Below are 24581 nucleotides of genomic sequence, written 5' to 3'. Positions count from 1 at the left end.
ACGTACGCGTGGAAGTAGCCCAAAAAAGACTATCCTTCCTGAAAGGGACGCTCAGAGGGTGACTGATATACAGTACAGCGGAATGTATCTTACAACGCTACTGAGGATGTAAACGAGACGACAGTTTGATATTTTTTTGGGGCCTGAGCTTGTACGCTCCAGATCTTCGCGTGTGTGTGACGTGTGTAAAAAGCTCATTAATTAGTATTCACGCTTCGAAATGTTAATATTTAAGCATTCCGAGTCATCGCCATGCGTCAGGGACTGCGGTAGGTGGCAGTCGAAAAACTGGCTTGACATGAACAACATGGTTTGAAATTAGAGAAGAAAAACGGTGCTGGTTACCCATCCGGACGACTACTTATAAACAAAAATTCAGGTACAAAAAAGGACTAGAACATATGGCATTGCTTGCTAGCATTAACAATGCATCATTCTACGCCACTGATTCTTGGCCTACAATTACTAAAAAATGCATTTCTTAATGCGTCCGAGACAGACCCACTGTTCAGGAGGGTTTTATCTGGTTCTCTTTGGCGTTCGAATACTTATTTCCACACCACCCTACTGCACATGCATATTATATTTTTCTATTTCCTCAAACAAATTACGACTACGCGGTCAGCGCCTGTCCTGTGTCTTCCGTCTTCGTTCCTTTGTCTGTAGGCGCTTTCCTACACAAAGACGAACGCATAAAAACGTATATGTCTTTCTGTATTGTTACCGGGAATGTAATTCTCACTTGTTTGAATATCACACGCCAAGTTTACATGTTGTCATCTCCTACGCTCGGTTGTGTTCTTCTGTTGGGGCCGAAACCGAGCTACTGACTGCTCACTCGTTTTGAATAAGCGTATAGTCGTAATTGCGTAACTCTGATAGCCTAAAGGAGGCACTAAATATTGAGTAGCCTCCCTTGAACGACCGCATCTTTTAGAAGTGCGCTATAAATTACCCATTAAGCCACGTTTGAGAAACAGTACAGAGAAGGTGAGAAGTTACGGCCGGGATGAGTTTACACCATTTGCATGGCGATTTGATAAAACCCGTTGCGTAGCGCCTATGCAACGACGCTGCTTATCGGCAAATTGCAACTTTATTCCTTCGCTTTGTATTATCTGTCTTCTTTACTTAATCGAACAAACGTTTTCCTGATGTTTGATTTGGCGTGTAGAGTCGCTTTAAGTCAGATTTTTAGAGCTATTAGAAACGCAGCCTGCCGGATGTCCAATGCGGCATTACGTTCATCGTAAGGAAAATAGAAGACTCCTGCTTTCGTTGGAATCCACGGAAAATACATCCTTGAAATAATTGGTTCTTTCTCTGTTCCACTTGTTTGTTATTGGTTAGCCAAGTGTTTTGAAGAAAATTATCCTAATTTCGAGAAAGTTTAATGTAGAATTCGCAATACACATGACATGATTCCCGCTTGATGGCAAGAAATAAAATGTTCAGTGCGCACTTAGTGCGCGCGTTTCACTTCGTAATCTATAACATTGGGTATTTTGAAAACAAAATTGCAATGCTTGACACAGAAAACTTAAAATTCGTTGGGATACTTTTATGCACACTTTAAGCAATGCCTAAGATGACGCTATGCTTTGAATGAAACCCACTCATTCAAGGTTGTTCCCGTTCCCTTCACTAGCTCGAACGAAGTTCTCTGGTTTTTGAAACAATATTACGATCTACACACATGTAATTCCTGACGAAGTTGCAGGCTTTCTTTCCTTCCAAAACTTCTTCAAGCTTTGTAAAATATATTACAACCTACAAGGCTTTTATAGTATTCCATTGAAGCAATAAAATGGCTAAAACAGCTTCGATAAGTACCTTTCCCGACGGTGAAGTTGGCCGTATCTGGCGTTGCCCCTGCCGTGTAGTGGAACGCGTAGTGTTTTCTGCAAAAAAAAAAACCATCACAGTAAAGTGTATAGCAGGTTGTTACTGTAAGAGCTGCACATTTTCCGGTAATTGATTTTGTGGCTCACTAGCAACATGTACCGTTGCGGTTCGCGTGATGTGTTCGCGTAACTTATCTATCGGTGCATATAAATCTAAAAAACGTTGTGTAGTTATTTCAACTGTTATTTCAAAAGACAAATGCGAAATTTAGGCCTTCTAGTCAGGTTTTGGCTATCAGCTGCGCAATTGAGTAAGTTAGTTAAAGTCAATATTATATATTCGGAGCTCTGAATGCAGATATGTGCCTTTCCCTAAACAAAGTTATTTTCTGACGACAATTTAAGTACGCAGCTCTTCTGCTTTCATTAACCCAATCGGCGTTCAAAGATCGCTCCAGAAAAGGCAGGCAAGGACCAGTGGAACTTGACGAGCTTTGCTTCCGAAGATGAGATTCTTGCGGCCATGCATAAACGCACGTCGGGGTCAACAAATATCGTCGGTGATGTATTTTTAAGGGCAGGAGAGAAATGACTGAGCTTTAAAAGATCAGAAGTTAAATGACCTCACTCCTGAATTTCAATTGTTATAATTTGTGCACAGGGGAAATGAGTTTTATATCCAAGCATGGGGGAACCAAAAGATGTCGCCTGGTCGTCGCCCACAGGTTCTGACTGCCCAGAGCCCAAGACCCAGGAGCACCTTCTCCGCTCCTGCCGCCAGTATGATGCCCGAGAGCAGAGCTTCGGGCCGCAGTCCAGCGTCTCCGGCGCCCAAGCTACATCCTGATGCACCTGCTTTTCCCGACGGGCCCCAACTCCATCCGGCGGGAAGCCTTCATCGAAAAGACCGACCTCATCAAACGACTATAGGCCAATGCCTGCTGGCCAACCTTACGCACCCCTTATCTCTTTCTTTCTCTCCCTCTTTCTCTGTACCCATTCCTTTTTCACCTATCCCCTTTCATACCCCCCTCCCCTTTTCCTGGACTGGATTGTATGCTGGCGAACAACCAAACGGGTTAAAATATCCCCATACACTTCTTTTCCACTTTTTGTTTCAATAAATCACCTACCACCGACATCTTGTAGTGCGTCATAAAAACTGGAAACGAAAAACATTGCTAAAACTACGATTAACAATACTCCTATTTACCCATAGCCTATGTAAATAGAGTAGTTTTAAAAAGTACGTTTCGAGTCAGGAACACAATAATACTCAAAAGTTTGTTTTGTTCGTTTAACTAGCTGTGATCTAGGCGTCTACGTGTCTGCGGGTTGTGTAGCTCCATTAACAGTCAAGAACAGGACTTCCGCATGCACAGGTCTTCTAAACGCGAAGTTAGTGTGTTTTTGCTGCATTGCATTGACAGAGCTTATGTGTGCTGAGCAGCATATTCTCACGAAGGTTGGAGAAATGTCATCTGTAAGATTCGAAACACAGCTTAGGAAGGCATCAACTACCTTAACATCTGGCCTATGTTCTCGTTGTCTTTTATCTAGTCTTCGCTGTGTTAAACGGCTATTCAGTTATAAGAGAGAGAAACTTTATTAACAGTTGAAGTGAGTATATGTGTGGTCGGGGTCTTCAGTCGAGACACCCTTGGTATGGCTGGCTGGCTCCGCCCTTTCCGCTAGTAAAAGCTGCGTTTCAGGGTGGGAGCTGGCCAGCGTTTTTTCCTATTGTTCGCGTGAGGGGTTGGGGTGGGGCAAGATCTGGGTTGCCATTCTCAGACAATTTGATGCGCCTGTGGCTTGGCAATGTGTACACAAAGGATCAAAAAGAGTAGGATGGATGGCATGCAGTCGTGTTGGGTGTGGATGCGTATTAGTCTGCAGTTGTCTGAGAATACGTTCCGGTTCTTTCGCGGCCTGATCGGTGCCTGGTAGATACAGTTGCCTCGGTAGTCGGTAATGTTGGGTGATGTTGGCGTATGTGAGGAGCGGTTGCAGGTGCGCTGCGACATTTGTTGCGGTGCCCGGTGGGCGAGTTCTCTGGTCAGGACGTGTCCAGTCTGGTTGCGCGAAGAGCAGAGTGCGCCGGGGTCCATACGATTCTGACCTGCGTCTGTGGGTTCGTTGAAGCAGCACCCGAAGCGCTTGTCTTCACATCCTACCTGCTTGGTATGCTCGGCAGGCGGCAGGACTGTCCGTAATATTACTTTGGCCTTTGTCTGGGAGAGGGCAAGGGCGATAGCGGTCTCTTCAGCCTACTGGGTGTTAGACGACCGGAGCGTCAGACTTGACATAGGGACGGTTCCAGAGGTATCGGTCGCAGGTCTTACTCCGTACCTCGCGCATTGCGGCGCGTCTGTATAGACGACATCGTCTTGTCCTCCATACTGTTTTTCAACGCAGCAGCTCTTCCTGTGCGTTTTTCCTGATGATGTTTCCCGTTTAATACCCAGGAATATCTTATCTTATAAGTGTTCCGTTCCTAATTGCTCTAGGGGTGACAGAGAGTTGCGAAAGTTTTTGCGTTGCAGAAAATGGCGCAAAGACCCGCAACTTCATTTGGGTTGCCTTTCTTACCCTAACCTACTACAGCAAAACATTCCGGACGATATATTCAAAATTTCTTCTCTAAGCTTTACAGAAACATTACCGCCGCAAAATGGCCCGAGGTATATTCCTCAAGGCAATATATATTCCACCACAGCCTTTGCTTGATAACCGAACGATACCATTATTTAGGTAAAAAGAACACCCAAAGAGTCCTCTTCCCAAAAAATTCAGCTAAGAACCAGGAGGACTGTTTCTGTCTCCTCCAAAAATTACTTTCTTCAGACCATCAGATTCTGCTTTCTTTGTCCTACGCAGTCCTCCGTATAGATTCTGTGATACATCCAACACCTCATACTACTAGGTACGGCAGTGTTCAGCAAACATGAAGACTGTAAAATCCTGCACCCTTCCCTGAACACTTCGAGAAGCAACTGCCCATGTCCGGTGCACGCTCCCAGCTTCGGCTATTTTAAAGGACCATTGAAGCTGCAGTATTTCTTTTATTCCTGGAACGATGAACAGATGCCAACTTATGCTAGTAGTAAAAACTATTATCTCTCTCTTTAAGCGCGCAAGTCTTGTATAACAGCCCTAAGAAGTCTTCAACACAGGCCCCTATATGAACCATCTCACTTTGCTTTCCAAGCACCTATATTTAGAACGAATACGCGAAGGCTTGCAAATGCGAATAAATTACAGGAGAGTTTTTTTGCTGGTCTCCCCGTTATTTTTGCAGGTATACGTAAAGCAGCTCTTTTAAAGGTCAAGCAGAAACCTATGGCGAAGTTTTTGGCATTTAAAAATGTGACATTAGGTCGTTCTCGGTCATCGTCAAGTAGCATATCTGCACTGAGCATCTCGGACGCTTACTTACCTTGTGTGTTCAGGACCATCGTTGAGTGACCAGACATATGTGACTGTTTTGGCCTCATAGTCATATTCAGTACGAATCGCCGTAAGGCATTCAAAAATGGTGTCGTTGTTGCTGTCAGTTATGCCAATGGCGTACGGAAAAGCTCCGAAAGCCTGAAAAAAGTAGAAAGGTTAGAAAAGCCAGAACATATTACAATGAAATGAGCACCTAGTCAGCTCTACATTGCAGAAACTTCATGTGGAGAAAAAATACCAACGTAAGTGAGAGAGCGTGCACCTCCTAGCGGGCAACATTTGTGGAAGGTAAGAAGATACCGGCACGTTGAAAAGAGGAAGTGGCGAACTGCGGGTTTTCTCTAACATTACTGCATTTCTTTATAAACGATATTAGTACAATATTTAAATTGGCACACAAGAAGAAGGATGAAAATGACGCTGGCTGTTCACCATTGGGGCTCAATTTGCAGCTTCAAAGAGACTGCGCTGTGTTACTCAGCAGTGAAAAAACTACAAACATGTTCGAGTTTCCCAACAAAGAGTAAGAATTTAATCAAATCTTGGTTTTTGATTCTCCTATATTCAGAAAGAAATGAACAGCGCCGTTCGTCTGCCTTCTCTGGTTTTTCATCGAGGTTCCTGGCAGTGCCGTACAGCTGCCTTCACACAGCTATTGCTTCGAAGCTTGGGATTCAAACGTGTTTCTTCTGGTCTTAAATATTTCATTCAATCCTCCGCAACATCACATTTAGAATATTCACAATGGCGCCCTGAGTTATTGGATATTCCTCTAAATTTAAAAGGTGCTTGAAGTAGACAAGATACTTTCCTAGATTGCCTAAGCAACACATGGGGCACTTCAGCAATATTTTGCGCCACCAATCCAAGGAAGATGGCCTCGAAAAACGGAGAATAGAGTGTGTGTTGGGGCAAAGTCCGCCGACTATTGGCTGCGATAGCACTGTGGTTGCATCCCCGCAGATCTCGCGTACAGGCCCCGTGCTTCTCGACTGCTGCGCTTACGGTGTGAGCCCTGCTTGGCGTATATGGGCAATATTCAACGTTCTACGGTGACTTATGGACGAACAGATTATGTTTAGGGTACTTTAATAAAGCAGCTGCGGATTTGCAGTGTGCTCTAACGCTAACAAAAGTAAATGGGGGCCCCGTTCTTCACGGTCCCGGACTGAAATTACGGGCGGCAGCAAAAACAGCAAAATATCAGCACTTTCACCTCGAAACACTTTAGGCAAAAGGGAATCCTATTCTCGCCTCATTTAGACATGATAAAGTTACAGAGAAAGTTAATTTTGTCTTGCAGTGTGTACAACATATAGGGCTTCGTTTTCCATACATGCGCATGCACCGTAGCAATGTACGTTTCTGTGATGGGATTACTCAATACGCCGCAACAAATTTTCGTTTTTACGGTAATACTAGCACCACAAGAATGTTAAGAGAAGTGAAAGGCTCTCTGTATTTAATATGTACCCGCTGACGCCTTAACCCGCTGACGAGTGGGCATGGAATCAGCACGTCAACTATGCCTCACGCTCGCTGTTTTCATGTTATACAGGCTCTGACGTACATCGTGTCGTCACCCCTTCTGATTGACACCATGGAACCGCTGGACGTGAATCCTTTCTTCCTGGCGGCCCAAAGTGACTGCAGCTTTCCTGGCGGATGGGAAACCAGCCGCCTTATCTTCGAGCATGGCAACTTGTTTCCGGTACCCTCGTCTCCAGGAACATCGAACTGCGCTGCCTATTTAAGCAGCAACCGTCAACCAGTCCAGCTCAGTGGGCATGGAATCAGCACGTCAACTATGCCTCACGCTCGCTGTTTTCATGTTATACAGGTTGGTGAACCTCTTTCCTTGTACGCAAAGAAAACAAGTAATCGATGTTTGCTGCTGATTCCTTGCCCACAAGTGCTCTGCTGCATGTCTCGTGAATGTGTAAATGCCCTTTGTTTATTACTGTTGTGCTCAGGCGATATTAAGAGCAATCCTGGCCCCCAGAAAAAAAACCAAGAAAGCGCTGCTAGTTCAGTTCACGATGACAACACCCGGCACAATGCAGTTATGTCGACACTTGAAGAGATACGGGCGATGTGCGCAGAAACAACCGCGAAACAAAATGTCCTCTTTCAGACAGTACAAGATATAAAGGCTAATCAGCAGGAGTTAGCCAACAAGTTATTGGATATCGGAACGCGGCTTTCCTCTGTTGAGGCGAAAGCCGATACTATTGATAGCCTTGAGCAGCAAGTTAAAACCAACAGTGATGACGTAAACGTCATTTTTCAGCAGTACAATCAGCTTTCGTCGCGTATGGATGACTTAGAGGACAGGGCACGAAGAAACAACCTGATTTTCTACGACATTTCAGATTCAAATGAAACTTGGAAACAGACAGAAGATAAGCTCATTGAACAGCTACAGCCCGTCTTTGGTTTTGCACTCTGCCCTGCCAATATTGAACGAGCACACCGCATCGGCAGCCAGTTTGTAGAACGTAAATGCCGCCCTGTAGTTGTTAGGTTTCTATCGTTTAAAACAAAAGAGAGCATTCTTTCTGGGCGCGCTAAGCTAAAGGGCACCGATATAACCGTTACTGAGGACTTTTGCAAGTCTACTAGGCTCGCACGGAAAAAGTTAACAGAATTTGCCAAAGCCCTGCCCAACTCGCCTGTATTTCGCCTTAGCCACGACAAAGTTTTGGTCAACAGAAAGTGCTATGTGTATGATTACAGTGTTGATTTGGTTCGCGAACTTGTGTCTCAATACCACCCCCAATCTACTGACCCACAATCTACTGACAATGAAGCTACGAAAGTGTCTGGCGCTACTATTGCCGACAGTCGCCTTACAACACTCCCACAAGAGAATTCTACTGATTCTGCCATTGATTCCCCTAATGCAAGCACCTTGCCTCATTTTCTTCAATCCGCCAGTGTTGCTGAACCATCGTAACGGTTAACTGAGGGAAGTGGTGTTCGATGTTCGTCATGTTCTTTATCGATTATATTGACTAATATCCGGAGCATTATTAATAAAAGGGACAGCCTGAGCAGCGTTGTAGACTCATGTGAAGCAGATATTATCGCCTTAACGGAAACCTGGCTGAACGCACGGATACGTGATTCGGAGTTCTTTTCTACTTCGAATTCTTTCAGTGTGTATCGTTGTGATCGTGACGGAAGGCAAGGTGGTGGCACATTGTTGGCGGTTTCAAAACGTTTACAGTCGTTTTGCATAAATATTCCAGCTAGACTTGAGTCAGTTTGGTGTTATGTCTTGGTAAATAATACGAAACACGTCTTTGGCGTGTGTTACCGTCCTCCGAATGCTGACCCCAGTTTTGTTGACGACTTGCACGACACAATCAATGATATTAGAACACGATACCCGATTTCCCCTATAACATTGTTAGGCGACTTTAACTACCCTTCAATCGATTGGACGTTCGAGCCACCCCTATGTACGTCACATTCCTCCCAATCTCAGGCATTTCTTGAAGTCTGCGCACTGTTTAACTTAACGCAAATAGTAGCTAGTGCTACTAGAGTAACAACTACTTCTGCAAACATTCTTGACCTTGTTTTAAGAACCAATCCCGAACTTTTAAACAACACCTCAGTCTTGCCAGGACTAAGTGACCATTCTCTCTTGCATTTCTACTTGGACGCTAGCATTACCAGGGCCCCCACGAAACGTAAAATCATATTTAACTATAAAAGAGCTGATTTTGATACTTTCAACCACGAACTGTTCGCTTTTTTGGACGAGTATCTACCTGATTTTGAGAAACGTTCCGTTCAAGAAAATTGGGACGCTTTTTGTTCTAAAATAATGGAACTCAGGCGCATGTGCGTTCCAACTAAGACTATAACAGCAAATCCAAAATCGCCATGGTTCAATGACTTCCTCAAGAGGCTTTCCAACAAAAAGAAAAGATTGTTTCGTGCAGCCAAACAACATTCATCTGAGGACCGTTGGCATGCTTATCAGAGGGCCGCTGATGCCTACATGCAAGCAGTGCGCGAGGCTAAAACCAAATTTTTTAGCGATACGCTTCCATCAATGCTCACGACAAACCCTAAGAAGTTCTGGAATATTGTTAATAATAACGACACAAATGAAGTTTCCCTGTCTGATTCCGAAGGAGCGGCTGTTCCACGCCACGATTGTGCTATTTTACCTAATGATGTTTTTGTCAACAACTTCTGTTCCCTCACTCATTGTAGGTTACCATCCATTTTGTGTTCTAGCTTCCCACCTATGTCACCTATTATTATAAATCCTGCCGGCATTGTTAAGGTTATAGATTCCTTGAAATTGTCTTCTTCGTGTGGTACTGACAGCATTAGTGTGAGACTTCTTAATGAAACAAAAACGGCTTCATCAATATTTCTTTGCAAACTCTTTCAGCAATCACTAAATCAAGGTGCACTTCCAGGTGACTGGCAAACGGCGAAGGTGGTCCCTATTCATAAATCCGGCGTGAAGCATTCACCTTTAAATTACCGCCCCATTTCCCTTACTAGCGTCCCGTGCGAAATATTTGAACATGTAATATTCTCTGAGCTAGCGAACTTTCTTGACTCCAATAACTTTTCTACACCTTCCCAGCATGGATTCAGGAAAAATTATTCCTGCGAAACGCAACTAGTTTCTTTAGTTCATTCCTTGCACACTATCACCGACCGTCGATCTCAAGCCGACTGCATTTTTTTAGATTTCGCCAAGGCCTTTGATAAAATTAATCATGATCTTTTGCTAATAAAACTCCGAAGTCTAAACATTGATCAACGTCTGTTAACGTGGATTGAACAATTCCTATACCATCGTTCTCAGTTCGTATCTGTAAATGGTGTCGAGTCCCCCCTTTCCCCGGTTACGTCAGGCGTGCCCCAAGGTTCAGTCCTTGGTCCTTTGCTCTTTTTAATATATATTAATGACCTGCCGAGCTGTGTATTCTCTTCTGTCCACTTATTCGCAGATTATTGTGTAGTCTACCGTGAAATTTGTGATAGTGCTGACGTCTCCCAGTTACAGTCTGACCTTAACAATATCGCTGAATGGTGTTCCACGTAGAAGATGGACCTTAACGTAAATAAATGTAAAGTAATGCGCGTGTCCCGTACCAACTCTGCCCCAGCTGATTACCTTCTTAATAATACCAGTTTAACTTCAGTAACCAGTTATAAATATCTCGGTGTATATATCGCATCCGATCTCAGTTGGCAATGCCATATTAATTACATAATTAACAATGCCAACCGCTCACTCGGCTACTTACGGCGGAAATTCTCTAAAGCCCCTCTTGCTACTAAATTAATTTTATACAAATCCTTGGTTCGCTCAAAGCTAGAGTATGCGTCATCTGTCTGGGACCCCGGACTTTCGAAGCTAATACATTCTCTTGAATTAGTACAAAATAACTCTCCGTACGCTTCATTTTGTCAAACTATCATCGCACTAGTAGTATTACGTCAATGAAAAAAACTTTGTCCCTCCCTTCCTTGGTCATGCGCAGGAAAATAGCTCGGCTTTGCCTATTTCATAAAATTTACCATCACCAAACCTTGAGCCATCAGTTTATCAGCCGCCTCTTCTACGTTTCGTCTCGCCGCGATCATTGCCACAAAGTCTACGTCACCACATGTAATCATGACTCATTTTTTCATTCCTTTGTACCACGTACTGCTTCTGAGTGGAACTGCCTTCCCTCAGATTTGGTCTCACTAGTTGATAACGTTTTGTTTCATGCCGCCATCACCAATTTTGTTCATCACCAAGATCTGTGATCTGTACTTTTGCTGTTTGTCCGTTGCTTTATTTATTTTTTTTCTCGGTTGCGTGTATTAGAACCCTTACGCCGCTGTATTTGCCTTTTTTTTATCCATTCACTGTATTTACTGCGCTGGCAGCTCTTGTTTCGCGTTAGGGCATGTCAAAGCAGTGTTAACGTATCTGTTCATGCGATTGTATTGATTGTATCGTGCCTTATATTTGCATTTTTTTTTGTTTCCCACTCCCCTCTGTAATGCGACTGCGCTTGAGGGCGAAATAAATGAAATGAAATGAAATGAAATGAAATGGGAAAAGTAGGGAAAGTCAATAGAAGCACAAAATAATAAATTGTCTGCGACTACGAAAGCAACAGAATAGCTGGTACGGGTATAAGCAACCTAGTTAAACTTTCTAAATGCTAATAAAGATAGTCTCAAATTACGCCCGGTGGGATTCACCAGACCAAACTAAATACAAAATACTTCGCAGGACATACGGGAACGTAAACTGTCGTTGTTTGCGAACAAGAAAGAAAATCAAGAAATTGCAATTTCAACAGAGACACGCACAAGCTGCGCATTTGCTTTCCTTTTGTGCTTTGACCTAAACGAACAGGTGATCATTCGGCGGACGCATTTTTTTTGTCAAGGTAGGCAGCCCACGAACGAAAACAGATGTGGTTAAACGAAGGTCACCTGATTTTAGTGTGCTTGTTTATGCGGGCTCTTAGTTTCGTGTGGTGATATTTCCAAAAATATTCATGGTAGCTACTATCTTAATACGCCCGTCGGTACTCTGCTCGCTGAGGTTGTGCAGCAGACGACGAGAGTTTGCACCCACCCACGTATGGGCAAGCCGACCTAGCATTATTACCTACGTCATGTGCTGATCCCCGAATATATTTTTGCGTTATTCACGGTACCTCTTATTTAGAATCTTCGGAAACGTATTGCCACATTGCTTGTCAATGGAAGTTATGAATATCCGACTACCATATTGGAAGAGTAAATTGCGTGCTGTCAGGTATTAGTGCGCCACCAGATTAAGTTATTACGCGATTCTGATTTGCATCGCAGTGCGTAGGATTACCATTGCCATTCAAGAAAACTCTGCATACGGAGATACTGTTACTATATTCAGGGCAGTATGACTACAATCACCGTCATGCATATGCAGGCTTCGCAATGCTGGCCTGAGTAAGTCGGAACTCCTTCTGCTACGACCAAAAAGGAGATCCAAAGTATCACCCGACATTAGAGTTCAAATAGAGAACAACCCGATCTCAGAAGTCGCTACCCTTAAAATCTTGGGGATGCTTATCTAAAATAATTGGACTAACGATTCCTCAAAAAATTCGAACAACATGTTATTCAAACTATAGGACTCATCATACGAATCTCCAACCGCCTCAGGGGTCTCAAGGAAGAGGAGATGATCCGGCTGATCCAGGCTTTTATTATCAGCAAAACAACGTACTGCCTGCCCTACCTGAACGCGACTGCCATCGAATTTTATAAGGTCAATCGGTTCATCCGAAGGACACAGAAAACTGCCCTCCCCTGTCCCATTAACACACAAACTACCCAGTTTGAAGGTCTTAGTGTGCACAATACGGCAGAGGAGCTTATTGAAGCCCTCCTTTCTAATCAGGTTGAAAGCTTGTCTAAAACTCTCACTGGAACCCATATTCTCAGGTGTCTAGGTATAGGTCATACTGACTGCCCTGAGGCCGAAATTCCCCTCCCTTCGAAAACCCATGCAAAGCCTATATTTAAACCAATACCCCGCAACATCCATCCCATATACCACGCGAGCCGCAGGGAACGGAGAGAACGTGCTCTCCAAAAACGACTCCCCGCTCGATCCGACGTGGTCTATGTGGATGCTGCAGAATACAGACACCGCACCGCATTCGCCATTGCAGTTATAAACGACCCGGATAACCTCCCTCTTGTCTCTCTAGCCTTACGTTTTCCCCATCCCGCCACGGCGGAAAAGGCGGCAGTAACTTTAGCCCTCTCCCAAAGGCCGACACCCTCGGTAATAATCTCCGATACCAAAGCGGCCATTCAAAATTTTCCCAAAGGCCATATTTTGCCACAGCCATCCAAATTGTCCGACACACCCACACGACTCCCCGGTAGAAATTCTCTGGACACCAGGGCACGCTGGCTTCGCTGGTGAAGAGGCTGCCCACAATACGACTAGAGGGCTCACAATCCGAGCCGGGGAAGACTCGAACCCTATCAGGGAGCCACATCCGCCAGAGATAGACTACTTACGTACAAAGAAATAACCGTTTATCACCACCTCGACCGCCGTAGGTACCCCCCGGCTCATGGCAACCTTACCAATTCTGAAGAACACGCGTGGCGTCTCCTTCAGACGAACACGTTCCCTAATCCCGCAATGCCCCACCGAATCCACTCTTCATTATACCCTTCTCTAAATGCCTTGCATGTGGCTCTCTCGCCGCCCTTCCCCACATCTTCTGGGGGTGCCCTAAAGATCTTTTCAACTGGTTTCGTGTGATGAGCTGTGTGAGGAGGCACTGGGGAGCTCAGACCTAGAGGTCCAACCTCCTTGGTCACCAGAGCTGCATTTGTCGCCGCCCGGTACAAGCCAGCGTCGACAACCGCCCCTTCAGCCACATAGAGCTCAATAAAAACGTTTTTTTCTCTCTCTCTCTGACGCCTATACAGATCGAATTTACCACATTAAGGTCACGTCAGAAATATTTACACCCTCGTGCGTCAGAAACACTCACACCCTTGTAAACATACGTTAATGTACACCACAGTGATTATTTTATATAATAGCTGTTCCCAGTGTAACTAAGCCGTGATCATGCTGCAAAAGCAGCGGCAGCACAGGGAAGCTGCCCGGAGCGACCTGAGGGAGCTTTCGAAACGAACCGTCAGGCCGCTTCAACTGGGCTTCCTACAGGCCGCGCTCACGCTGTGTAGGGGATTTCGCCAAGTCGACACAGCGGCAGACGTGCCCGTCGCTTAGCGTGTCGAAAGTTCGAATACGCAATACGGCATGTACACGTTTGAAAACAGAGCGTGCGCCGAGAGCCGAGACCATTCGGCGGCATTAGATGTAAATGTGGCATTAGAGGTAAAGAGGGGGTAAACTGTGGACCCGAGCAGCGCAGGACCGGAGCAGTTGAAGGTCACGGGGAGAGGTCTCCATCCTGCAGTGGACCTGAGTAGGCTGAAGATAATGGTGATGTTGAGAGGAAGAAATATCAATGACAGCGGTGGAATGCCGATACTGCGGACAAAAAAGGAGTGACCGGCTTGCTATGGCGCTGGCCGAGTAATCAATCATGACAGCTAAGATGGCTGCAACGCGAAACACAGTGGGTGTGGTGTCAGAGATTCGTGCGAGAATAGTCGCGTGTTTGACTTCGAAAACCTGATCCAGCCGTGCGCATCGCGCCCCTCTCACGTCCGCCAGGGATAGCGATGAGATTCGAAGGCATTTCAAAAGAGCCACCAATTTTTCTTCCACAGTTTTCTGCAATGTTTTAAACCTCCAACGAACGAATGCGTAGCAGCCACTTCGTCGTACACTGCAAGTGGCCTCTGTCATCATCATCAGAAGTAGCCCCTTTGTCGTGAGCAGCGCATGCAGAAAACACCGCGGCTTTGCACTGCTCGGCGACAATCGGCAGGAACTTCAAATGTTTATGCATTTTCGAGCTTTGCAACACAACCAAAATAGTTCGATACCTATGTTGCAGAGACACTCCTCTTGTCATCTCTTCTGAATATCTATACGGGGTACGCTATTTTTCTGGTGGACCAAATAACATCTCTTCTCAATATTCGGTGGTTTTCAGTGTTATTAGGTTGAATTCGTATAAACTTTTCGCTACTCGACAAAAGGGATCTCGCAACATTGTTCTACAGCTGTCTGTTGAATAGCTTTCTCAAATTATCCTACCGAACAAATGGGTAGTATTCTCAAATATAACGAGGTATTTCCCCTATAGATCTATAATGTTACGGAATGCGGCAAAAAATGTATCCTTCTCATTTCTCAGCATGCCACCTCAATATTTCGTGGTATGATAGGTCATCTTTCCCCTCTCCACCTCTAAACACCAGTCATAAAATAACTAACTGCGCTCCCACAACTATTTTTCTTTCATGTTGCTGACCAGTCGATTAAATGGTTTCCGCCTTTTTTGGTTGCCTCCGAGACCATTACACGCCTTCCAAATTGTTAGGAGTCGTTGCTCGTCGAAATTATCAGGAGGAGGTAATGATAACGAAGTTCACAATACATTGTGAAAGACGTAATGGCGACGGTTACGCAGCCACAAACGATACCATTTAAAATAATATCCCTGCAATTGACCTGTAGAAGCGCATTCTAACTCAGATTCGGAAATATGTTCTGGGGCTTCTTTCAACCCCAAATGTCTTCGATATTATTATCTACGGCTACGCACTTGGGATGATACATGCGGGATCAGCGTTGTGGAACGACGTCTAGATGTTGGTGCTTATTTGCGGGCATATGTTTGCCTTACTGAGGCGTACAGAATATCCTCTGGGCGACGCATTGGGCACGCCGCACCTACCTGGTGGCCAAGCACTTTCAATGGCAAACATGACACCTAGGACAGTTATTTTCCGCGTCCAGTGCCACTTTTTCACTTGTGAAAAAGTACGGGAACACTTCCAGGGATACTCTACCACCGCAGAAGATTTTGTTCCTTACGACGTCGCGATTCCCGCCGTGCTGGTGTTCTCTCCTCAGGCGGGGCCGTTCCTTTTGAAGAGCGCTTAATTTTGCGGGCGGCAACGCTGCAACCCAGCTTATTCAACATCCCAAACATATTTGGCACCAATAAATGAACACGTAGGGCAAAACACAATTTGTTCATATAGAATGTGATTGATTGATTCTAGGTTGTAAAGCGTCGATGCAGCGCGGGTGATGAGGTCCGCCGTAGTGGAAGGCACCGAATTATTCTTGACCGCCCGGGGATCTTGAACGTGTGCCGAAATTTCGAACACACAGGCGTTTTTGCTTCTCGCCCAAATTACAAATGTAGCCGCCGCAGCCAGGAATCGAACCCGCGTCCTCATGCTCAGCAGCACAACGCCTTAGCCACTGAACCACCGCGGCAGGTTAAACTTCAATGTACCGCTCCTACGCGTAGCTGTTATACCTTAAGGTAAAATGGCGAAATCGTGAAGGCAGGTGTCGTCGCCACTGGCCATACCTTGCTACTTACAATGAAAGGGGTTAAAATTGCCTAAACATATTTTACCATCATCATCATCAGCAGCAGCAGCAGACGCAGTAGCAGCAGCCTGTCGACGACCACTGCAGGGCATAGGCCTCTCCCATAGATCTTCAATTACCCCGGTATGGTTCTAGCTGCTATTTATCACCACCCACTTATTTATCCCATCTGCCTATCAAATGTTCTGCTACCCCCGGTCCCCCTTGCCTTCTGTAGGGATCCACTGTTACCCTCAATGACCAACGGTTATCTAGCCTTCGCATTGCGTGCCCTGCCCCAACCCATTTCTTCTTCTTAATTTCTAGTTATATGTCCTTAAGACGCGTTGATTCCCTTACCCACTCCGCTCTCTTCTTGCCCCTAATGTTACATCAATCATCTTCTGTTCCATTGCTCGCTGAGTCGTCCTCAATTTAAGTAGAAGCCTTTTATTGAGCCGCCGATTGTCTGCCACGTAGGTGAGTACCGGTAAGATGCAGCTGATATACACTTTATTCTTCAGGGACAATGGTAGGCCACCATTCATTATCACAGAATGCCTGCCGAATGCACTCCACCCCATCTTTCATTATTCAGTTTTAAGCATAGTAATTTTCAGTCCGACGATTCTAGTCCCCTTGTCGAGTGCGGTAATCATGATTTGCAATTCGACCTCCGAGTTACTTAGCTAAGCAACTATATCAGCAAATGTGAGGTTACTGAGGTATTCTCTATTAACCCTAACGCCCGCCTGTTCGAAATCCAATTTTCTGAAAACTTCTTGTAAACATGCTTTGAATAGCAATTTATAGATTGTGCCTCCTTGTTTGACGCCCTTCCTTGTAGGTATTTACTGCCCTCCTTATGGACGACTATTTTAGCTGTGAACCGGTTGTAGATATCCTGCAGTAATCTTACGTAATCCTCGTCTACACACTGATTCCGCACTGCCTGAATGACTGCTTACGTTTCGACCGAGTCAAATGCTTTCTCATGATCTATAAAGGCAATATATAAAGGGGTTGAGTATACTCCCCGCATTTCTGTATAACTTCATTGATCATGGGAATATTGTCCATTTTTGAATAGCCCTTCCAAAACCCTGCTTGTAGTTTGACTGAAATCTAAGGCGGCCGAAATTCTGTTACCGAACCTTGATAAGTACCTTGCAGACGGCTTACAGTAGACTGATCGGCCTGTAATTTGTGCATTCCTTCAGGTCATCTTTGTTATCATGTTCGCGTTCATGTTCGCGTTCTTCCAAGATTCCGGTAAACGTCCTGTCATTAGGAATCGCATACACAGATTTGCCAGTTTTTCTACCCCAATTTCCCCGCCATCTTTTTCAACAGGCTTCTACAAGTTCATAAATACGTAACTGCAGGTTTTGTGGTGTCATGTTTGAACAGCGAAGAAAATAAGCAAGGTTAGGAAACATTGCGATAGGAGCCCATTCAAGAGATTGCGGCAAATACCGAACGCAAACAAGGTACGGTGGAATACGTGGTGCAATACTCGGCCAGATATTGCTTTGACCCTTGTACAGTACTGAGTGCATGGCCACTTTCATTATGACCCTCCGCGTGCAAGCGCTGCGGTAAAAAATACGAGAACGGTTACTTTGTTTAAAGTCGGTAATTGCAACTATGCGCAACGTCTGGCGCACGCAACGACTTCCCTAGATGTCGCTGGATAGCGCAATTCCTCCACACTGGCGGCCGTGCTTCTATGCGAGGCGTCTTGCGCTGGCCGCGCACAATCGGTTCGTTCGACGTAACAACTAAGGGGCTTAACTCTGACAATACGCTGTTCTTGAAGAAAGCGTCAATAGGGATCAGAGGTCCCAAGAAGAAACTTTTTCTTAGTTCCCTGCAGCAGCAGCGGTTGTTTAGAAGGAAAAGCATTTTTGACTTGACCGGAACACTCGAAAATGCTCGGTACGTGGCAGTGTTGTGCCAGGTTGAATCTATACCGCTATATATTACCAACACCTCACTTGTTTCTAGGTTATCGTTACGCAAACTGCCGGCGCAGCATCTGCTGTTTTCTTCATCAAATCGCTGTAAAAAAACAAGGAAATCGAATTGCGTTGTTTTATTAGCAATTTCTCTGCAATGTAGGCCATTTTCTGCACTGAATGAACGCTAAATAGTCTATGGGAAGCTCCTACTTTTGTTTGAAGCCGATTTCGTGTTGCCTTTATTCTAAACGCTCACCATTGTGAGGAATCACTGCGCCTCTGCTTAGCCTGGCTGATGCCCCGCACCGCCGCAATTGTGCGCGCTGCTGTTTAAGACTACCGGTGTAAAGATTGACGCCTCTCATAACAAAAGTACGGAAGGAAGGGCGAGCTTCGACATATTTGTGCTGTCCTAAAGACTGTTCACAATATAACCACAAATGGCAAAAGATCGTCCAAGAACGTCTAGGTTTCATTCAATCATCTTCTGCGCTCGCGCTTTTCACGGGGTTCATGGAACCCAATACCGTGTGAGCATTGAGACTGTTCCGAAACTGATATTCAAGGTCATGTAAGTACTGCTTATAATACAGCAAATGCAAAAGCATTAGAGCTGAATTGTCGAAACGATATTTGTATTGTGTTCGCCCCCTTGTGGTATTGGACATGAAGTCTCGGGGAGTTTCATTCGCCTTGTTCACGGCACTCCTTGCGTGCTTCATCTTGGGCGGCGCCGTACGACTGCTGTTATTTCGTCGCAATTCCTGGTTTTCTCTTCCCGCCTTCTTGGCTCCTCCGCTCTTGTTCTTTCTGGTGCGTTAGATAGAGATTTTCACGCTGGTTTTAAAAAGGCCACGAAGAAGAAATGTAAGTTTGGTTCAGTAAATATTCTGTTTTGTCAGGCGAACAGCTAATCCTGAGACTTCAACCAAACAATAGAGATAAACAGAAAATATTTGCATTAGTGTCGAATCGACAGCCACTTGCTAGCGAGTTCTCTTTGACGTCGGTTAACAACGTTTGCGCCATAAACGGCAGCCTACGTAATCCACCGCCAAAAAATAGGACTAGAAGATGGTAGTGAGACCTCTAGTTCCGGATGACCGTATACTCTAAATGCCAACGCGCTGTAAACACACTGATAAAAATGTTTTAGTGCCGGCCCATAATACGTTTCTATTCCCCACTAAATTCTCAAGCTGGAATTTCGTGTTTTTTTTGTTGAAAAACGCCATTTAAGGCTATAACGGAGTTACATGAGCATCTGAACTTACGTTTTTACATACAGAGCCGAGTTTTATTTGGTAGTTCGTGGCCCGTTTAGGCGCTACTTTGGCTAAATTCTCTCGTCTTCCCTCCCGCCCCTCTACGCGACGCATTGCCATGAGTGACCACATTTCAAAGCGGCCATTTATTTACACGGGTGTGGATCCATCCCTGTATGCACTAGACTGATCAAAGTCGACAAAAAAGTGTCACAATAAAATGGCAGGCTCAGTTTATGTACTGTCATTAGGTGGTACAGCAATGCCGCCAAGAGGACTTCCTCGGACAGCACCTGTTCGGTGGTGCAGCTGTGTCCTCTGTATGTTACCATCATTCTCCCCTCTGCGTCTTTTTTACTACGGCTGGTAGGATTGACCAATCATTCCTGCTAGTAGTGCTCACGGAAATGTGCTTGGATAGTCGCATATCGGCTACTCCTGTAATTCGCACTCCGAAATTATTCTCTAAGCCAGAGCACATGTCGATAACGCACGTTTCTAAGTCTAAGGCCACAACCCATTGAACAATGTATTCCATTCTGCAACCATATTCACCGAGCTGCGACTGTCCAGGTGCTATTCCTGAATTTCGAAACGCTGTAGCTCGAAGTACACATGGAGCCACATTTATACAAGTTCTCTTTCTACTCAATTTTTTACCCTATATATTGGAGCTCCCATAGAAATTATCATGTCATTTCAAGCATTCATTCGCCTGTTTTCTCACTTTGTTGTTCCAGGGGCATCGGAGTAGCCAATGACATAAATAACTATAGCTTTCGTGTTAAAATAACCTAATGTAAGAGTGTCAATATAAGTTAACTGGCACGTGAAGAATTGACTGGCAGGAGCGTAACGTGACGGGCGTGTACTTAAGGGAGCCATGAAGACGAAAAAAAAGTTTGGTTCATTCAATAGATTGCCTCGTTAGGGTCGTACTGACACCACTTTTAACGTAAACAGCGCTCAAATAGGCTGTACAATTAGGGAAAAAGGGAATGGCTATGCGACCCACTATGTCATTTCCAGCAACATAACCTATAAGACTCCTGCGATAGAGTTTCGGCGACATGCAGCGCCCCTAGTGGCCGATGCCTCTGGGTAGTACAAAAGCAGACGACCCTCGCCACCCTCCATGTGTTTTCAATTACAGGCCAGAGGGAAAATTGGTTGTACTTAGTTCAATCGCTTTGTGGCGCGTATAAATGACTGCATACTGTATGAAAATGACCTTAAAGAAGTTGAACAGGCTAAAAAAAATAATATCCGCTGAAACAAGCCGATTTATCGTCTTTCTTTTGAGGCGACCGTCGTCGCGGCGTGGGACAGTATCGCCAGGTCGGGTGGTCAAAATTCCTGACGACCATTACCGTTCTTTCTTCTTACGTGCGATCAACAAAGGAAAGTTCACGACTAGCATAAACACGCAACGCTGCTGGAAACTGCAAAAGGTTGCTTCAGCCGGAGCATGCAAGCGAACGCAGAAATTCCGCAGCCGACTCAGCTGACACTGCTGGCCTGGCACCGCCTTGAAAAAGAGTGGAAGTTTTGTTTTGTATTTTCGCAAACTAAATTATTCTTGTGCAACGTTTTACGCCGCCCGATTTAGGAACGGCAGGGTACATGTATACTTGCGAGTAGGTGAGGCAATAGCTTCAAATAAACAAATTAGGCGCTATTAAGACCCAAAACAAGCACCCAATTCGCACGCCCGCTGCCTGCGGAGATGTGTTCTATATTTGCATAACATAACACAGCCGCATACACGGTGCCCGGAACCGAATATTTACTTACGATTATAACTGAATCTGTTGGTTTTATTGTAGTGCAGGGGTCGTCGGTAACAATCTTAACGCAGACACGCCAGTTTTGTCCTCAAATGGAGTTAGACAGTGAGACAAAAACTTAGAATCGGTCGCTTCCAGTTGAATTGTCCCCCATCTTCAAACTTTGCCACATTATTGTCAAATGTTATTGGCAATTCGCTTTTTTTGCTCCCCTCCCACCTGATTTGCCGTCCAGCCCTCCGCCGTGTCGGCTGCATGCAACTCGGCCCTACACTTCAAACCGCTGCTGACCCTCATTCTAGCCTATTAAGTGCGAAATGGGAAAAAATGATGCAATAGCGTAATTAAGTAAAGTGAGAGCAAATAACGAAAGTGAGCGGCGTCTCAGTTCGCCCGACCGCTTTGTTTTATCTTTTGGAATCGCAAAACAGTCACGCGTCTGACGCTCGCTTGCATTTTGTCACTGAGACACGCAACATAACGGAAAGCTAACACTGCACCATGTATTCATAACGGCGACGCAAACGAGAACTGTCTAATGAAAGTGCCCGCATAGTGCCCAGGTACGCAAAAGAGCTGCACACCGCAGCAGGCGAGCCAGCGGTCCGCCAGACTCGCTGGCTTTTTAAAGCGCGATCATCGCCGATTACGTCACTCTACTTTTGTGATCAGCTGTTGTTGAAAAGTCTTTGTCACCTAGAGTATTAGTTCAAACGTTAAGTTTCACTTCAAATTCCACTTCATACGACCATCGATCGGTGAACCTGCGAGTGGCAGAGAGCCGTTACCGTCCCGGCACTTTCGTCGGCGCTGTAAACATATTTAGCGCTGCAAAGCTTCATCCCCTAATGCCAAGTTGGTCGTCGGAAGAGATCGGACTCGTCGGGGATGGGCTAGTGACCATATCACTAAACAATCAAAGCATCGAGCTCATTTTGCTTCTGTCAATATGGGATTCTATGGGACCCGCGCAGCTTTGTACTACCCGGAAGTACTGCCCGAAAGCCGCTTGCGCAGCGCCCTCTGGGCAGCGCAGGAGGCCTATGATGTCATACACGGCGGCTCTCCATTTGGCGGAGGGTGACGAAAACAAACATTAATTAGGTACAGCTGAAGCTTGCGAACGAGCTATTTGCGCTTAAATTTAGGGCACATTCTTTTTAAAGCTGTATGAAGGGTGGGACATACAGTGGAAGTTAAGAAAGGACCCGTAAACATAGAAGTACCGATGCGTACTGCTGTTGGTACTGCGCGCACTATGCTTGGTTTAGCTAAAAAGCAATGCGGAGTTTTGGGGTTTTCTCAGGCGACACTGGCGGATTGACGCAAGCAACGGTGTCTTACGTGACCGTTTTTGTCCAGCGAGCACTGTTTCACGAAACGAATATTTTCTAACAAAATAAAAACAAGCCAGGTTTCAAACGGTAAAAAACAAACCAAAGGCAGAAAACGGCTTGCCACGGTATGGTGGCGCCATCTAGGTTCACTAACAGTAAAGAAGGCTTCCCCATCTGTTGCAGAGTGGTGATGTCATTGCAGACCACGAAAGTGCACGATTTAGCAGGAGAATCAAAATTTTAGCTGAAATGAAATAATTTCTCAGGGAATAAAGCATCGTTTGCATTCGGAAAAACGCTGGGGGCACTACAAAACACGAAATCCTTGGAGTAACACAGACTTGTATTTTGTCTTCATGGCTCATTTAACGAGCATCGGCTTGACTGAACGGCTTGCCAAAAACGTCGAATTCGTTGCGCATTAAGCCGCGGTACACCCTTTTAGGCCGTTACACCTCCAAGTGTAGTGTTCGACCTTACGTAGGGAAATACCGAAAAGAAATGGCAAATACATCTCTCCCCGTACGGGCTGTTACGGGGTAAACGTGACTGAATTCTTCTTCACATACAGACGCCATGCAAAACCCTCCAAACTCTGTGATAATGGCTCTGCTACCTAACTGGCATTAAAATAGGACGGTTGCCTAAATAACATCAAAAGAGAGAAATTATTGTAACTTAATAGTAATCCTTGAGGTAGACGTTTTATTGCATACGCTGTGAGATACCGTGGGCGCCGCGGTATGTTTCTTTTCGTACTTTTGTTTTCTTTAATGCCGATGTGACCTCATGAACTAGCCTATAACTTGTGACGTCAACTGTCATAGTCAGTGGTCAATCCGAGCGAGTGGGTGTGGGTGAAGATTTCTTTATGTTTACAACATAGGGAAATGGTAATGGGTAACTGGGGCATTAGCTTACAAATGCAGCTTTCAATGTCAGTGCCCCCTGTGCCTGACCACGCATTGTATAATATGGAGTATTAGAACAGCGTACCAGGCCAAACGCAAGGATTTACGAACGCTACTCATTTGCGTCGTTCGCGCTCCGCATGCTCCCTACGCTTAGCCAATTTGGCATTTAGCGGACGGAATACGAGCAGATGCCATTTCAGCCAAATAGCGTACTTACGCGAGGCCGCTTGCGTATCCCTTTGCTTACAACAAGGCGGCAGGTATTACGATAACCCTCCACGGCTCTGCTCATCTGTGGAAAGTAAGTTTCAGCCGATAGACCAAGTTTTTTATTTGCTCCAGTGTTTTTAAATACGGCGTGTCGTTTGCATGTCGCCCTCGCGCAGCGCTGTACCACCGTGACATCCCTGAATATCCTAACAAAGCTTTGCCGCCAGGTTGGAGACCGAAGCTGTGTGTGTGTGTGTGTTGTGGACTTGTTCCCTTCGCGATAAAATACGACGTTGACCTTCTGCGGGAGGATTGTGCTTCCATGCTGGGGATTATGTTTTTCTACCGACGTACGACTGAACCTCGCGTTGCATATGAACAGTTTGTGTGGCTGTAAAGCCTTCTCTCCTTGCGCTCCAGGGTGAAGTGCCGTGCTGTTCGAGCGCGCAAACCGCTATAGGTGGGCGCCGAATTTACGACGGGCAGGATGCAGCCGATCGCATTTTAATCGGGCTGCAGACTTGCTGCACATATCTTGACGTTGTGTTAGGTTGAAGCGCATCTATGGATTATTTTAAATTTGAACAAAATGTATGCATCAAACCCGGACTTTTGGTTTATGGCGTTGTGGGCGATTACAAATAAAAAGTTCCACGGCGCTTCAACGCTTCCCTAATGGAGCGTGCTCAGGTGAGAGGAGATTTATTTTTTTATTTATATACATTAAGGGCATCTAGGGCATTACATAAGGGGGGTGTCATACAGTAATCAATGACAACAGCAATTTTTA

The 24581-nt window shown here is 45.3% G+C and overlaps 1 protein-coding gene across 1 annotated transcript in view; it reads right to left on the bottom strand.

Annotated features, from left to right (window-relative positions):
• LOC144147172 (uncharacterized) overlaps positions 1-24581 on the bottom strand; it is a 42863-nt gene that overhangs the window by 10889 nt on the left and 7393 nt on the right. The window contains exons 2-3 of the mRNA XM_077679242.1: positions 5281-5432; positions 1834-1901 (exon numbers count right to left, since the gene is read on the bottom strand). Coding sequence (XP_077535368.1) covers positions 1834-1901; positions 5281-5432 — 220 coding nt within the window. The remainder of the gene's footprint in view (positions 1-1833; positions 1902-5280; positions 5433-24581) is intronic.

This window comes from Haemaphysalis longicornis, unplaced genomic scaffold (genome assembly GCF_048455015.1).
Source record: "Haemaphysalis longicornis isolate Haplotype H1 unplaced genomic scaffold, Haemaphysalis longicornis Haplotype H1 scaffold_7, whole genome shotgun sequence".
Taxonomy (NCBI): Eukaryota; Metazoa; Arthropoda; class Arachnida; order Ixodida; family Ixodidae; genus Haemaphysalis; species Haemaphysalis longicornis.
Note: the sequence above shows the minus strand (reverse complement) of the source record. Positions and strands in the feature narration are given on the sequence as shown.